Source organism: Hyperoodon ampullatus (genome assembly GCF_949752795.1).
Source record: "Hyperoodon ampullatus genome assembly, chromosome: 1".
NCBI classification, from domain to species: Eukaryota; Metazoa; Chordata; class Mammalia; order Artiodactyla; family Ziphiidae; genus Hyperoodon; species Hyperoodon ampullatus.
In genome coordinates this window covers 158,338,109-158,354,776 of record NC_136914.1, presented here as the reverse complement: position 1 = coordinate 158,354,776, position 16,668 = coordinate 158,338,109, and the positions used below count along the sequence as shown (strand labels likewise).

General features: G+C 37.8%; 1 protein-coding gene across 1 annotated transcript in view; it reads left to right on the top strand.

Moving 5' to 3' along the window:
• Nucleotides 1-16,668, top strand: part of NPNT (nephronectin) — a gene marked incomplete at its 3' end in the record, with an annotated part of 74,763 nt that overhangs the window by 32,429 nt on the left and 25,666 nt on the right. Inside the window, exons 4-10 of the mRNA XM_079707566.1 lie at nucleotides 378-470; nucleotides 5,497-5,589; nucleotides 9,965-10,084; nucleotides 11,425-11,544; nucleotides 13,199-13,333; nucleotides 13,634-13,756; nucleotides 15,114-15,491. Coding sequence (XP_079563692.1) covers nucleotides 378-470; nucleotides 5,497-5,589; nucleotides 9,965-10,084; nucleotides 11,425-11,544; nucleotides 13,199-13,333; nucleotides 13,634-13,756; nucleotides 15,114-15,491 — 1,062 coding nt within the window. The remainder of the gene's footprint in view (nucleotides 1-377; nucleotides 471-5,496; nucleotides 5,590-9,964; nucleotides 10,085-11,424; nucleotides 11,545-13,198; nucleotides 13,334-13,633; nucleotides 13,757-15,113; nucleotides 15,492-16,668) is intronic.

The following is a 16,668-nucleotide window of genomic DNA, read 5'->3' as shown; positions in this document are numbered from 1 at the left end:
TTGAAGCATATTTGAGAAAATGATTTTGGAAGTATGGGTGCAGGTGGTTATAATATGATAACTATTGACAAACATCAGTTGTGTTTATGCATAGTTTTCCAATTTTTCTTCTATTTGGCTATTTGAGTATTGTCCTCAAGTTTAGCAAAATTTTCAGCCCCAAGCAATACCCCCCCCACACACACACAACACATGTGTGGGAGTCTGTAGTCTAGACAATGTTTACTTCTCCAGGACACAATGATCTTGTATATTTCTATTACTCTATTGTAAGTTCTTAGTTTTTTCTTTTATTATCAAACTAGTACATGACGTAGATTCTACTTGGTTGACATGCTGCTGACCTAGAAATAATGCATGATATCCTTTTTTCACAGCTGTGTGTCAGCCACAGTGCAAACACGGTGAATGCATCGGACCAAACAAGTGCAAGTGTCATCCTGGATATGCCGGCAAAACCTGCAATCAAGGTAGGGAAACTGTGTGACACAAGTAAACAGTCATAAGTCCTGTCTACTCCTGCCTGATTTAAAAATTTAAGTTCTCATGCAAACCACTTTTCTATAACTATTGTCACCAAATATATGAGATGCCGTTTCGTTTTGCTGAAAGAAAAAATATAATAAGGGTAAATCTTTTAAAATCTGTTTAATTGGAGTGCAATTAAAATAATTTTATACTCTTATTCACTATTAATAATGAAAATGGATTTTGAAAAAGAGAACTGCAGCATCAGTAACCTTAGAAGCCTTACATTCTGCTTCTCCTTGTTCTTCCACTAACTAGTTGGGAAGCTTTGGCAAATTGATAGGCTCCTTGGATCTCTGTTAGATGAAAACACTTTAATACTGAGTCAGGTAGAAGGTTTGGCTTGAAATTTTGAGGCCCCTTCCAACTCTGAGCTCTTTGATCTTTGTGATTAAATTTCCTTCAACTGTTGACCAGTTTGTAATGTTCCTCTGAGAAGGATTTTGATTAACTTAGCAAGTTATTTTTAATTGGCGTCAGATGCTTATAAAAGCAAATTATTATTTAGCCCTCACAGTGCTTGGGTATTTTACATATATTATCTATTTTCATCACTACAATAGCATTAGGAGGTAGAGTGTTATTTATTATAATAAGCTATAAATAATATTTCATTTTTCATTTGAAGAGACATCAGGGATATTCAGTGTCTTGTCCAAGTTCACAAAAGTAGTTGGTAGAAGATCTGCTATGTCAACTTAGAGCAATTGTCTATATAACTCCTGTTCTTTCTACCAGTGTAGTTTTGGATGAAGAAAACGTCATTGGAAATGTGATCCTCTGACGCATGCTGCATTACAAGGCTGACAAGACTTGTCTTTTTAATTAATTTCAACTGAAAACTTTCTACCATTAGGTGTTAAAAAGAAAAAAACAGAAATAAAGAAAAGATAGGGTTAGATTTCACTAGAAAGATGCAAGGATAAAAGAGTAAAATTTTTCACTTATTCCTTAAAGTAATATTCCCTAGCATTTAAAAAATTATTTATTTATTTATTTGGCTATGTTGGGTCTTCATTGCTGTGTGCAGCTTTCTCTAGTGCAGCGAGCGTGGGCTACTCTTTGTTGCGGTGCGCGGGCTTCTCACTGCAGTGGCTTCTCTTGTTGCGGAGCACGGGTTCTACGGCACGTGCACTTCAGTAGTTGTGGCGTATGGGCTTAGTTGCTCCGCGGCATGTGGGATCTTCCCAGAACAGGGATCGAACCTGTGTCCCCTGCATTGGCAGGCGGATTCTTAACTACTGCACCACCAAGGAAGTCCTTTTCCTAGCATTTTAAATGTCAAATGAAAGAGTTATGTAGGCTCTAACTGTAGATAGATACATAGTTGACCTCACCTGATACAGAAATAATCTTGTTGAAATACTCTTATTCTTCAGTATCTGATACTCCTTTAAGTGTATCATGTAAACTCGTGATTTATAGACATAGTTTTCACAAGAATTAGGAACACTGAAATTTGAAAGTATATGTAATTGTTCCTGAACTACCAGATGAAATCCATGTTAGTAAAATGTGACGTGTCCAATGGTAGGACAAGCTGCTTATTCTAAAGTGTGTTCTTTAGTATCAGCTACTTGACTGATAGCTGATATTTTCCCAAGTTTCTTTTCTATCTTATAATATATTTTTTTAACTTGGAATTTACCTAACATATGTGGGTAGTATTTTCGAAATAAGTGGGTTTCTTATTATCTCAGTTCACTCTTTTAAAAACCCATTTGAGGGCTTCCCTGGTGGCGCAGTGGTTGAGAGTCCGCCTGCCCATGCAGGGGACACGGGTTCGTGCCCCGGTCCGGGAAGATCCCACGTGCCACGGAGCGGCTGGGCCCGTGAGCCATGGCCGCTGAGCCTGCGCGTCCGGAGCCTGTGCTCCACAACGGGAGAGGCCGCAGCAGTGAGAGGCCCGCGTACCGCAAAAAAAAAAAAAGAAAAAAAAAAAAAAACCATTGGATTTTTCCTCTCCAGTGTAAGTCCTCAAGTAGCAGCATGTTCAGTTCTGATTATTGAGTTGTCAGTGTTCATCTGAGAGTGCCAGCATGCTTCTTTTTTTTAAGTGCTGAACATAAACCATCAAAGGTTCCCTTAATATGTCAACACCATAAAACTTTGTTGTCCTGATGCCAGGAATGTATACATAGAAGACTTATTAAAAGAGGCCACTGTTGAGATTGCAGAGAAATTCATTTAAATTTATTTGCAGGAACTACATCAACTTTAATGTGCTTCAGAGACTAAAACTATCATTGGTACATGGATCCATCTCTGGGTATCTCTTATTTTCAGAAAACCAGTTTACCATGTACTTTACCCTGCAATACATACCCATTTCTCTTAAGAAAAATCAAAATATACTGAGTTGAAATCTTGCCTCCCAAAACTAAATATAGTTAGGGGGAAGAGGATTTTATTAGTGGCAAAATGGGATTTGACACCTGTAAAAATATTGCTGCCACTGAAGATGTAATTTCAGGTTCAGTCTTGAATATAAAACTCCAGTCCATAGTAAACCTATGTGTTTTAATCATCTCTTTCTTTTCCTTCCTTACCATAAAAGCAGTTGTGGCAAGTTCCTGATGGGAAGGTTTATGTTCTTTGAGAGCCGGAACCCTCTGTGGGGTCCCTCTGATTTCTAGGTTCCCGAAAACTTTTATCAAAACGATTTGCAGATGATAAGTGCACATTAAATATTTGCTTAGTGACTGTTTCATATAATGGCTCTTGGTCCTGAACACCATAGGAACGGGAAAGAGTTCCATGGAGTTGTCTGGTATAGCTCCTTAGTCTCTGAATCCGTGGACTATCTGTCAGAGTGAGAGAGGCAGCCAGGAGTGAGCCAGGTAAGTGGGAGAGCTGTCCAGAGACCCCCAGAAATGTTATTAGAGCAAATTGTCTGTATCTGCTACATAACAAATTAACTTAGACAGTTTTTTATCCAGACCATACATTTTAATAAAATGGAAAACATGCCTCAGAGATATGGAAAATCAAATAGGTTTCTTTTTTCTTTTAAGCACAGAGGTTTTGGGGGGGGGTTGTTTGTTTTGGGTTTTTTTCTCTGTTTTTTATTTTTTGGCCGGGCCACGAGGAATGTGGGATCTTAGTTCCCCGACTAGGGATCAAACCTGTGCCCCCTGCAGTGGAAGCGTGGAGTCTTAACCAATGGACAGTCAGGGAAGTCCCTAGTTTCTTTTTTCTTGAGGAGAGAAATGTTAAGAAGAGGTATACCTGAAATAGTTAATTTCCACAGAACTGGAAATTAACATTTGATTAAAAGTAGGTTTTGGTATAAGGCAAAAATTATATCCGCTAAAAATTGTGTTGCGAGCTGTGTGCTTTAGGAACTCACCCCCTGGGAACTTGCTTGGCTGAGTGAACAGCTTGAGTAGATGAGTGCTTTCAGAGCTGCCTGGGGAGCAGCAGGGATAGCAGGGCAGGCCCACTGTGGAACTGGCTTAAATTAGCAGACTTGTTACAAGATTAGTGTGAATCTGCTGGTGGTGGCTTTTGCTTACCTCTGAGTTATTCTCTGGATTTGCCATAGCCAGATCATGTATCAAATCATGGCCTTGGACTGACCGTATTCTGTAAGGCACAAGGTGCCTTTCATGGTAGATGAAATTCTAACCTGAACTCTGGCAAGATTTGCTTTTTCCCACCTTACTTTCTCTGGTAATTTTAATTCATTCAGATTCCCCCCCTCCTTGAGTCTCCGTACCCATACAAATCTCCTCAGCCAAAAAGGGATACTATTATAGATAATAATCTTTTTCATAACTTTCCTATTAGAGAATAATTTGGGGCATGTAATATACCATATCATTGCATATTTTCAGGAATGAAAGATATTCTTTTGAAGTTACAGCATGCTTTATAATAATTTCAGAAGGAACAATTTATAAATATCAATTATTAATGTTTTGACATGGTTTATGTTTCACATGTTGAATTCCTTATCCCAAGAAAAGAATTAGTATCTTATAGCACAGAACCAGACAGTAAACTTTGGTGAGCTAGTTAAGCCTCAGTTGATTGCTTTCCTTAGCACAATAGTCGAAGTGCTTTAACCCTAATATTAAGGGAGTTTCTTAAGGGCTTAGTTTTTGAACGATATGTGGTTTCAACCCCAGGAACCAATGTTCATTTAATTTGGAAGTTTAACTGGCTGTTAATAATATGAAGTCTTGAAACAGGATGGGATTGCCTTTTTGACTCTACTTTGGGTCTCACCCATCTTATAATATTTTGGTTAGGTAATAATGGCCACAGTTACCATTTTTTTTCAGAAAGCATCTTATGTATATTCTTCTCTTTTTTTTCCAGCCCCAGATATCTCAGTCCTATCCATCTTTGCATGAGGTGTCTTACGTATATTCTAATTAAATGTGACCTAAATGTGACATAGGTTCTTACACTTGAATTAAAACATCCATGATCTATTGTGTTATTTATTTAAATGAGATCTTTATGCATATCATAAATTTATGCATAATTCTGGAGTGTTTTAAACTATTGGACAACATAATAATATAGGAAAAGATTTAAAATTGGTCCTATAAGACCTAGGTGTACCTAAACAGAGCAGGTTGATAATAATCAGTTTTTATATAATCTGTTTTTTTGAGTTTTCTGTCTGTGTTGATGACTAAAATCATCTTTTGAAAAAGGACCATCTCCTTTCTGGTGCTTAAAAAAATTGATATGAGGATGTATGTGGATGTTAACTTATAATGTTTGTGTGTTCTTGGGACACAAGATAGCAGTGATAAATTTTAAGGAACATAGAAATTAAAATTAAAAAAGAGAAACCAGAAGAACTAGAAACTAATTTTTGTAAAGTATCTAAAGCATTCTTTTTGAACTCCACCAACTTTATGTGATTGTTTAATATACAGTTATAAAGATTTTTAGGGCTAAAAATGACATCAGTTCAAAGTTGACTCTTATTACCTTCTTCCTGGTGTGAAGACGAACACTTGCACCCAACTCCTCTTGACCAAGGCAGTGAACAGCCTCTTTCACAACCCCTGGATCATCAAGCCACAAGTTTACCTTCAAGGGGTGAGCGTGCATTATCTCAGGTGGTCTGCTCCTCCCACCTGCACGGCTTCCTGCAGTGTTGTCACTTCTTGCCAATGTTCTGAAGACTCACCCCAGGGGTGCCTAGTCCTCCACATTCCTGAGCATGTGAAGCAAGCAGCAGGAATTGTCACCTGGTGCTGATTCTCTGTGCTCTACAAAGCCTGGAGCCTCCGCTGTCCTTTCTCTGCCTCAAGTATCCGTTGCTTTTCTTCTTCTTTTCTGGATTTCAAGATGTTTTCTAAAAAATCAGATAACAAAATAACTTTTGTTTTCCTGTGTAGGTGAAGTCAGGAATTCCAAAGCACCTGAGATTGGGGTTTTGATGACTTTCGCTAAATAGATTTTAGAAGTGCTCAAGTCCTCCTCCCCACCACCACATTTGGGGGTAGAGTTTTTAGGTCACTTGGAAATCAAACCATACATTAGCTTCCTTCTTTTGGTGAACATTTTGTGATACTAGAAAGCCTGAGTTCTGGTTCTAGCACAGTGCTGAAGTAGCTCAATGATTGAGAGCAAGTCTTAGCAAACCAGTTCGTAACAGAAGGAGAGTAATTCCTGCTCTCTTCACCTACAGGGCTGGTGTGAGAATAGAAACACCAAAAGTATTAATGTCTTCATTAGGCTGGAAGATTCTGTAGAAAAATTAGGTGGCAGTATGACTCTAGAGTATTTCTAAAAGACTTTATTCCTCACTCATAGATTTAGGAACTTAGAATGACTGAATTAAACTCATTTAAATTTTTAATTACTGTTTCTGCTCATAGGGAGCATGATGCATTTGGATCAAGAAATTAGGGCAATGGGATGAATTTCAGAATCATTGAAAATTTATTTTTTTTCTTTTTAAAAATTTTTTTATTGAAGTATATAATTGAAAATTTAAAGAGTAAAAGTTATGGCAGTTGACATATTGACATCTGTGACCTCCACTTGAGTCAGATAAAATGTAAAAGCTTAGACTTCTGAGACATTGCACAGTGTAAGCCTCAAGGGAAAAAAATGGTGCAAATTACATTAAATGAATGAAAGATTATTTTCCTTAAAAATCCATTGGGTTATCATACTCAATTAGTCTCTTCAAGATTTTCAAGCACTTTTCAGTGTCTGCATGCTAATAAAATTTCTGATTCTTTTTTCTTCCTGAAGTGTAATTATAATGCTGTGCAGCTTGCATTTTTTGTTCTGAACCAGCCCCTTCCCCTTCTCCCCCAACCCAAGCTCCTGAATTCACCAACTTGCTTAAATATACTCCTGACTGGAATAGATGCTCTTTAAGAATTGTATATACAACAATTTAAGCATTTGAATATAAGTGGTTTAATTGTAAAGTTCTGTCCTTGATGTAAGATAGGTACATGATAGAATTCATTAGTTTTTTATCATAGATTTTCCTTATAATGTATGTTACATTACAAACTTCTAGAAAAAAGAGCAAGATTTAAGTAAATTTAAAATAAAGGCACTAAAGTTTTCTTTCCTACATTCTCTTATCAACGTTTAAGATTGATTTGAGAAAGTGAGATCAAGAGTAATTTTCTTGTTCTTTACATTTTGCTTATTATTATAGGAGCATTTACTGTAAATTGGAAGTGTCATTTTTGAATTTCTGACTTAATTTGATAGTAATGAAACTTGTCACTAGGTCTATAATCCAAGACATTTTGGAAGCAGCAAGTATTAACTCAATTTTATGAGGCATTTGGTCAATAAGAAAATAAGGGATAATAATCATAGACTAGAATCCCTGAATATTGAGGAAAAAGTTCATCACCAGGACACCAGACACTTTTAATCTTTTGAAGCTCCCTGCTTTAGCAAAGTTCTGATATTTGGTAAAAATTGATCATTGTTGCCTATCATGGAATCCTATTTCATCATTTCTGCAGTGGTTTTGTAAGGGTCAGTGGGAAGTTTTTAGGAGACACATGCATGTGGCCAGTGGCAATGGTAGCAGTCACAGGGGACATCGATAGCAGCCAACTATCAGGGAGTGTCATCCAGCCCGTCACCAGCTGTTAGAGTACAGCTTTCTCAAATTGCTTTCAGCCTATTTGGGTACTTAACGTGTCAGTTTATTAATAGTAAAATAGCCAACAAGCATCTCTACATTTGCCCACTGAATGCTGCATGTTTAGTTCCTTTTCCATATTATTTCATAGGTGATTCTCAGGTTGGTTTGGGTCTTTTTATTGGAATTATGACATCAATTTTACATTTCCTTTCAATTTCATGATTCTTAACCCCAAAGTGCTTTTGCTTATGGGAAGGGAAAGATAAATTTGGATTGAAGACCACCAGCAACCCCAGTCTGGATCATAAAGACTCTCATAGCCATCCTAAGGGGCCCTTTATCAGCCAAGACTGGAGTGGCCTCAGCTTTAGTTCATGGCCATAGTGTCTGAAGAAATTTCCATCAGCGTAAATACGCCTTGTATGTGAGCTGCCTGGAGCTATAAATATCTAACCAGTTCCCATCAGGAACACACCAAAGTTTCTGAGGCTTGTTAAGAATAAACTTAAGGGGCCTCCCTGGTGGCGCAGTGGTTGAGAGTCCGCCTGCTGATGCAGGGGATACGGGTTCGTGCCCCGGTCTGGGAGGATCCCATATGCCGCGGAGCGGCTGGGCCCGTGAGCCATGGCCGCTGAGCCTGCGCATCCAGAGCCTGTGCTCCGCAACGGGAGAGGCCACAACAGTGAGAGGCCCGCGTACCGCAAAAAAAAAAAAAAAAAAAAAAAAAAAAAAAAAAAAAGAATAAACTTAAGGGTTCTTAATTGACACATTTTATATCCATCAGTATCCTACCCTTGAGGTATAGAATTCAGTCTTACTCTGCTATTTGTTGTACTATTCTGTTATATTTCTGTTTAGTACAGAAGAATATTTAAAACACAAAGCCTTTCTCTAACAATATATTCAGATTTAAATACTATTTACTATAATATCAATCAGGGATTTATCAAAGCCAGATGTGAATCTGCAGGGACATATTAGGCATGATAATTAACTCCTCTTAGAACATGAGAAAAGATTCCCTGACTCTAATTTTTAATAAGTATTAAAATACAAGGTAGAAGAATATGAGAAGTGAAGTGAATACCCTTGACTGGGCAAAAGAGTATGAAGTTTAAAATTAAAGAAAGAATAGGAGATGATGAAGGCATCTGGTTTATTTATGTAACCTCCGCAGGCTTCACCCAGCTGGAGATCTGCTTACAGTTGTGTTAAGGTTTGAAAAAAGGCCAAGTTGGCAAGATTTAAATTTGGTTAGATTTGAAAACAACTTGCAACTAGATATATCCTTATTTCTGATTTGACGATATGGATTAGTAGATAATTAAATTATGCTAATCAGGTGCTTATGCTGGCAGTGCAGACAAAATAAACATGTCATTTCTTCTTAGTGAAGTTTATATTTTGGACATTACTGTTTCAGTGTATATTTGTCATTATGAGATTTATTTTCACTTGAGGCAATGTTCAACTTGAGTTGGAAAATTCTCAAGTGAAGTTTATTAACTCACTTCATATTGATATTTAAACCAATAAACCTGAAATACATTATGATAATCTATTATATATTGTCCAGTAGTATTTCTGTATGCCCTTCCTAACTGCAGAATGAATGAAAATATGATGTTGGAGGGTCTTTTTTTTTTTTAAGTTTATTTTGTGACTCAAATGCTTTACTAAAGTAGGAGACTGACATTTCTTCTTTAATCTGAGATCAATATACACTCTATAAGACTGAACAAGAGGAACCTCAATATTGGTCACCCTAATTCAATGAGCTTCTATCCTCTGAAAAAAGAGCTTTTCTTTGGGAAGGTCAAAGCAGTCTAGTGTTAAAAATCCATGTACTTTCTGTAAACTAAGATAGGCTCACACAGTATGTTCTTTAAACAGAGACAGGAAGAAATTGAAATCGGAAGATCACATTGTCAGGAGTGACTCTAGTAGTATCACCCAGATATTTTGAGGTTATGGAGTCAGAAAGCTGGTTTGTGCCCTGCTCTTTCTAGGGATGATAAGCCACGTGTCTGTGACGGGAATCTTCCCAACTGTCCTTTGTAAACAGAGATCACATGCACTACATTACTTAAGCTCCAGAAATTCACACGGCCTTTCATTATTATAAGGCTTTCGGTCACCTCTGATAGGAAACTCAGTGGCCCCCAGTGTAACCAGCATTAAAACAAAGCCATTGTGAACAGACTCTATCTCTTATGTAAATGGCTGGTTACTATAGCTTGACTGACTCTTCTCCTTCATTCTTCGGAATAGAGAAGCATTTTCAGTGGTTTGCATTAATGTTGAGACTGTGTCAAATTTCTGCTTCAACCCCATTCTTTTCAGATCTAAACGAGTGTGGCCTGAAGCCGCGGCCCTGCAAGCACAGGTGCATGAACACTTACGGCAGCTACAAGTGCTACTGTCTCAACGGATACATGCTTATGCCGGATGGATCCTGCTCAAGTATGTCAAGAATCTTAACTGCTCTGGGCTTGACTTCATGCTGTGCTCTGGGAGTGTGTGAAAAGTGGCCTCCTAACCCTCCTCCTAAACAGGATGTGAGCACGTGTTTGTATGTGTGCCTAAGGAATGGAAAATCAAAATAAGAGTTGCCCATTGTAGATGTCTAACATTCTTTTGTCAGGGGTGCCAATGTTAAATTGATTCGGAAATGGTCTTTAGAACAAGAATCACAAAACTAATGTATTTTCTAACGTTTTTCCTAGCACTTTTCCGCTTGTCTTCTATCTGGGCATAGAACTATTCCATGTAGAAAAAGAACATTGGTGACCATTTGAGGGCTGTTGTGCTCTCGGTAAGGATGGACACTAAATTATTTGCTGGTAGAGAATCCATCCAGCCTGGTGATTGAGTATAAACCGTCCATAAGTACCTCCTCATTTCATTTTTACATTTCTTTATAATAGTCTGAAGACTAAGTTTTTTTCTTAAGAAAAACCTACTTCAAATTAAAAAAATGATTATAATAACATAAAAGTAGATTTCATGTGTGTCGTTGTAAGAAAGAAATGGATGGTGTTTCCTACTATCATTTTGATGTGTTTATAAAACAGACAATGGCCTGAAATTCTCTGCAGGCTGAACATTGAATAGAGATTGTGGTTATATGATATCCAACAATTGATGACTTGATTTTTAATTTTACTGAACTGTCAGTTAAATTGGTTAATTATCAATCAGTTAATTATCAGTTATCTCTCTCTAACTGGGTTGCATTTTATAAAATAAAAAAGGTTAGCTAATTTTATTTATCATTGCATATTTAGCATGGAACTTTTTGCAATAAGGTGAGTTCATGTTTATTAACATGTGGCAGTGATGCTAGAATCCTCTAACATTGTACAACTCAGTGGGAAATCTGCCATACCTGGAGAAGTTTAATGGATGGTTGAGACAGTTCCTTGGATGCCTTAGTTAAGACCAGCACTTAACATGAGTAATCTGGAAAAATACCTCAATGCTCCAATTTCCTTGGCCACTGGAAAAGCTTCCAGATAATCTCTGTGAGATAAAGTTTTACATTTGTCTTTTATTTCTTCAAATACATTAAAGGTCTTCCCCAGATGCTAACAGAGCTGGTTCACTTCTTAATTATCCCTGAGGGAAGAAGGTCTTTGTGTTCTTCCTCCTATTTTTCACTTTCTTTAGACTGTTGGAGAACTACGCCCTTTTCATCTGCATTGTTGATTCAGTGTCACTGATTTCAGGACAAGTAGAACACGTAGTTATATTAGGTACAGAGTATGCTCTCTGCCTCTCTCGGACAGTCACTGTCTTTCCAGGTGCCCTGACGTGCTCCATGGCAAACTGTCAGTATGGCTGTGATGTTGTCAAAGGACAAATTCGGTGCCAGTGCCCCTCTCCTGGCCTACGGCTGGCTCCTGATGGGAGGACCTGTGTGGGTGAGTTGTAAAATCAAGCGTCTCTATCAGCAGCCTCTCTAGGGTAAGGAAGAAAGTGAAATGTGATGGCAGGAAGGAAAAGGGGCAGTTACTTAACATCAGGTAATTAGCTATCCTTTAGACAATATCAGATGTCTCAGAAGGGGGACCTCTTTATGTGAAAAGACCGTGGAAACTTTGTTTCCTGAAAAAATGAGGGACAGGAGGAAGCTTCAGGCAGGGGAAACCACACGTGCAAAAGCATCGAAGTTTAGAGGGAGCATAAATAATGTTCGGGGAACAAGAAGAGCTCAGTATTTCTAGGACGTAAGAGGCAATGAGTATTGAAGCTGAGCTGGTAGACAGGGCTAGACTGTATGTATTGCACTAAAGGGTTAGTTTTTTTTTCCCCCTGTAAATTAGGAAGGCAGTAAAAGATTGTGGTTAAGAGTCTGGGCTTTGATTTTAAACCTGGCTCTGCCATAGACTTGACATGTAACCTTAGGTAAGAGGCTTCCTTTTTTGGAGCTTCAGTCTTCTCATCTTTAAAATGGGAGTAATGTCCTTGTGAGGATTGAATGAGATCATGAATGCAAAGAGCTTAGCACGGTACCTCACATGTAGTAAGCACTGAATGAATGGAGGTATCTGGGGGCTCAAGAGATATTTACTGAGTACTTTCTATATACCAGGCACTGCGCTAAGTGCTAGGATATAGAGTAATGGACAAAGCAGACAAGATTTCAGTCCTCACAAAGCTGATATTCTAATGGAAGAGACAGAAAAGAAAGAAATATTCAGTAAAATTACAAACAGTGCCAAGTGTTAATATGAATAACTAAGAGAGAGAAAAACAAAAAGGATCTATTTTAGAAAATAATGGTCAAGGAAAGCCCTGAAGTAAGACATGGACCATTGGCCACATGAAGAATCAGCCAAGCAGGTGAAAACGTTGCAGAGCGCTGCAGTGAAAGAGAGGTTGGTCTGTTTGAGGTTTTGAAAGAAAGAAAACCATATCCTTAAGTACAGAGTATGGGGGGGGCGTGGCTTGAGATACAGCCAGTGAGGTGGGTGAGGACTGTTTATTACAAGGTCGTCAAAGACGTGGTGAGGAATGAGGAATGAATTCAGAAAGCAAGTAGAAACAGTTGAGAGTTTTGAGCACGGGAACAATCCCTTCTTATGTCTTAATAAAATCATTTGTTGACAGTTGAGTGGGAATGCTTTGGAGAGGCTAAGACTGGCAGGGAAAAGGCCAGTTTGGAGGCTCTTGGAATAGTCTATCCTGGGAGATGGTGGCTTGGGCTAGGGTAAAGGCAGTGGGTGAAGAGCAGAGTAAATGAGTTCAAAGAATTTGTCAGAGGTAGAATCAGCTGAGGTTAAGGGAAATATGGTTGTCAAAGATGACTCGTGTTTCTAGTTCGAGCAACTAGGGGGGATACAGGTGCAGTACATGCTGAGATACGGTACAAGAGGAGGACGGCTTGGGTTAGAAGGATGAGTTGAAATTTGGAGATATGGAATTTATGTTGCCTGTCAGGGCAACCAGCTGGATAACATTTATGATGAGTCACTACGTGCGCACAACCGTTTGCAGATAGTCGTGTATTTTAAAAGCTCCTCCATCTGAACGTGCTGTTGCCCTTCCTAAGACGCAGTTGGCTTATGTTTCTAGACATTGATGAATGTGCTACTGGAAGAGCCTCCTGCCCTAGATACAGGCAGTGTGTCAACACTTTTGGGAGTTACATCTGCAAATGTCATAAAGGCTTCGACCTCATGTACATTGGAGGCAAATACCAATGTCACGGTAATGAACCCCAACCCTTGCTTTGTGTTGTTTTTTCCTGTGGAGCGGAAAGGTCTCTTAATTATGGTAATGACTGGGATGTCAAGGGCAGGAGAGGGTACTGGCATTAAATTAAACAAACAGAAAAACTCAAACAGTAGTAGTTCTGGATGCGCACTACTTTATTTCTTCTCTTTATCTGCCAATTTTACGTGAACCTTCACATTGCAAAAAAATTTTTTATTTGCAACTGTGTATTTTGGGTGTGTAATCATATTTATCTCCCAAATAAACCTCTTCTTTTCCTACTTCCTGATGCAGATATAGATGAATGCTCCCTTGGTCAGTATCAATGCAGCAGCTTTGCTCGATGTTACAACGTACACGGGTCCTACAAGTGTAAATGTAAAGACGGATACCAGGGCGATGGACTGAATTGTGTTTGTGAGTCACGCTTGTCTCCCAGCTCTAAATTCCAGCAGGAAGTACAAGATTACACAAAGGCCATTACTAGGAAAGATAAGGAACAAGATTAATTATCAAAGGAATATCACTTTTCATATCTAGTAATACTAGTCCGTGATTTCCACAAACAATAAAATCACTTGCTCAGTAATTTTTAAAAATTGAAGACTCTAATACATTCTAATCTTAAAAGCATTCAGTTCCTTGACTAAACTCTCTCAGTAGCTTCTCCTTAGCTGGTATGAAATTATAGAGCCCTCCTTGAGAATTTGATTTTAAATGTATGTTTGTCATTAGCATTAGATTATAATGGTGGGATAATCTGAATATATTCGTTCCTCTGTTTTATGCCTCCAATTCTGCTCTTAAAAAATCATTTCCATATTTATTTTCTCTACGTTCAGAACTGTTTTGCTTTTTAAACTTTTATAAGCTCTATTTGTAGTATAGCTATGTATGTCAGTGGATAAACATGAAAAAAATACCCTCGAAGATGAAAGTTTCACAAACCAAAGGCCACAATTTAGCATACATTTCATGCAACGATAGATCATTTTTTAAATTTCTGGAGTAAAATATTTACTGAAAATCATGGGGCATAAAATCATGAGGATTAAAGGATTTTTGAAGGGTCATGTAGTTATACTCCCAGTCTGGAATATATGCTTCCAAGAAGATTAAATATTAATTCCTTTCAGTGAATATAATCAAGGACAGAGTTTCCACAGGTGATCTTGGTGACCTCTGAGATTTCTTTAAAAAGCAATTGTATAAATTAGTAAAGGGGAAGGAAAACCAAATATAAAACAGTGAGTAGAACATTTAATGAAAATGATTTGTGTGAATTGAATTTATATAAAGTGTGGAAGAGAAAACTATTAGTCTTCAGACAATTCTAAACATGATTTTATAATATACACATACCATGGAGACACTTAACATAGACTCTAAATATACATTTCTCATATTTTAAAATTTTAGAATGTCTCTGCATTTAAAAATCTCATTGATTCTTCTCTCTTTCCACTTTACAAATACTTAAAACATTTTATGTTTCAGATGATACATTTCATTACAGAAACACAATATAATTTTTGTGTATATCCACCAAATAGATACATGTATGTATGAATATATATGTGTATATATTACATATACACACACATAATAATTTTTTTTGGAAAACAGCCTGACTTAACAGTAGGGGAATATTCTCAATGTGAAAAGTAAGCCAGTTGGCATGAGGTATTTTGATGTGTTTGTTTTTTACAATTTGATATTTTACTTCTTACGGTGAGAGGGTTGTATACTAATTTAAATACATTTACTGTTTTAGATATTCCAAAAGTCATGATTGAACCTTCAGGTCCAATTCATGTACCAAAGGAAAATGGTACCGTTTCAAGGGGCGATGGAGGACACAGTAATTGGATCCCTGATGTCAGAAGTACTAGGTGGCCTCTGAAGACACCCTATGTACCTGCTGTCATTACCAGCAGGCCCACATCTGAGCCAACAACAAGACCTGCCCTGAAGCCAGCACCACAGCCTGCCCCACCCACAGAACTCAGAACACCTCCGCCAGCAACAGCCCCAGGAGGACCAACCACCAGACTGACAAGTGTAGCACCAGTTGCCACTGAGTCTCCAAGAAGGATTACAGTTGACAACAGGATACAGACAGAGCCTCAGAAACCCCGAGGAGATGTGTTCAGTAAGTCATAAACGTTACCACATTTTTTTGAGGGTTTTTTTTCCAGTTTTATTGAGATGTAATTGACATACAGCACCGTATACATTTGAGTACAGCATAGTGGTTTGGCTTATCCGTATCATGAAATGATTACCACAGTATGTTTAGTTAACATCCATCATTTCACGTAGATACAAAATAGAAGAAAAAGGAAAACACATTTTTTTCTTTGGTATGGGAACTCTTAGGACTTACTGTCTTAACAACTTCCATTTAAGTTATACAGCAGGTATAACTATAGTCGTTGTTGTGTATATTGTTGTACGCTACATCTCTGGTACTAGTGTATCTTGTAACTGAATTTGTACCTTTTGACCACCTTCATCCTGTTTTCCCTTCCCACCTCTAGTAACCATAAATCTGATCCCTTTTTCTATGAGTTTGTTTTCTTTTAATAGTCCACATATAAGTGAGGTCATGTACAGTATTTGCCTTTCTCTGTCAGATTTATTTCACTTAGCATTCTACCCTCAAGGTCCATCCATGTTGTCTCAGATGGCAGGATCTTCTCATTGTTACAGCTCACTAATATTCCACTGTATATATGTTTATATATACCACAATTTCTTTATTCATTCATCTGTCAGTGGACACTTAGGTTGTTTCTATGTCTTGGCTATTGTAAATAATGCTGTGAATGAAGAGGTGCAGATATCTCTTACGCATAGTGTTTTTATTTCCTTTGGATATATTCCCAGAACTAAGATTGCTGGATCATATGGTAGTTCTGTCTTCAGTTTTTTGTGGAACCTCCATACTGTTTTCCATAGTGGCTGCACCAGCTTAAAATCCCACCAACAGCGCATCAGGGTTCCCTTATCTCCACACCCTCACCACCACTTGTTATCTCTTGTCCTTTTGGTAAACAGCCATTCTAACAGGTATGAGGTGATATCTCATTGTGGTTTTAATTTGCATTCCCTAATAATTAATGATGCTGAGCATCTTTTCATGTATCTGCTGGCCATTTAGTATATCTTCTTTGGACAAATGCCTATTCAGGTCCTTTGCCCACTTTTTAACTGGATTATTGGATTTTTTGCTATTAATTTGTATGAGTTCCCTATATAATTTAGATGTTAACCCGTTGCCAGATACATGATTTGCAAACATTTTTTCCCATTCCATAGGTTGTCTT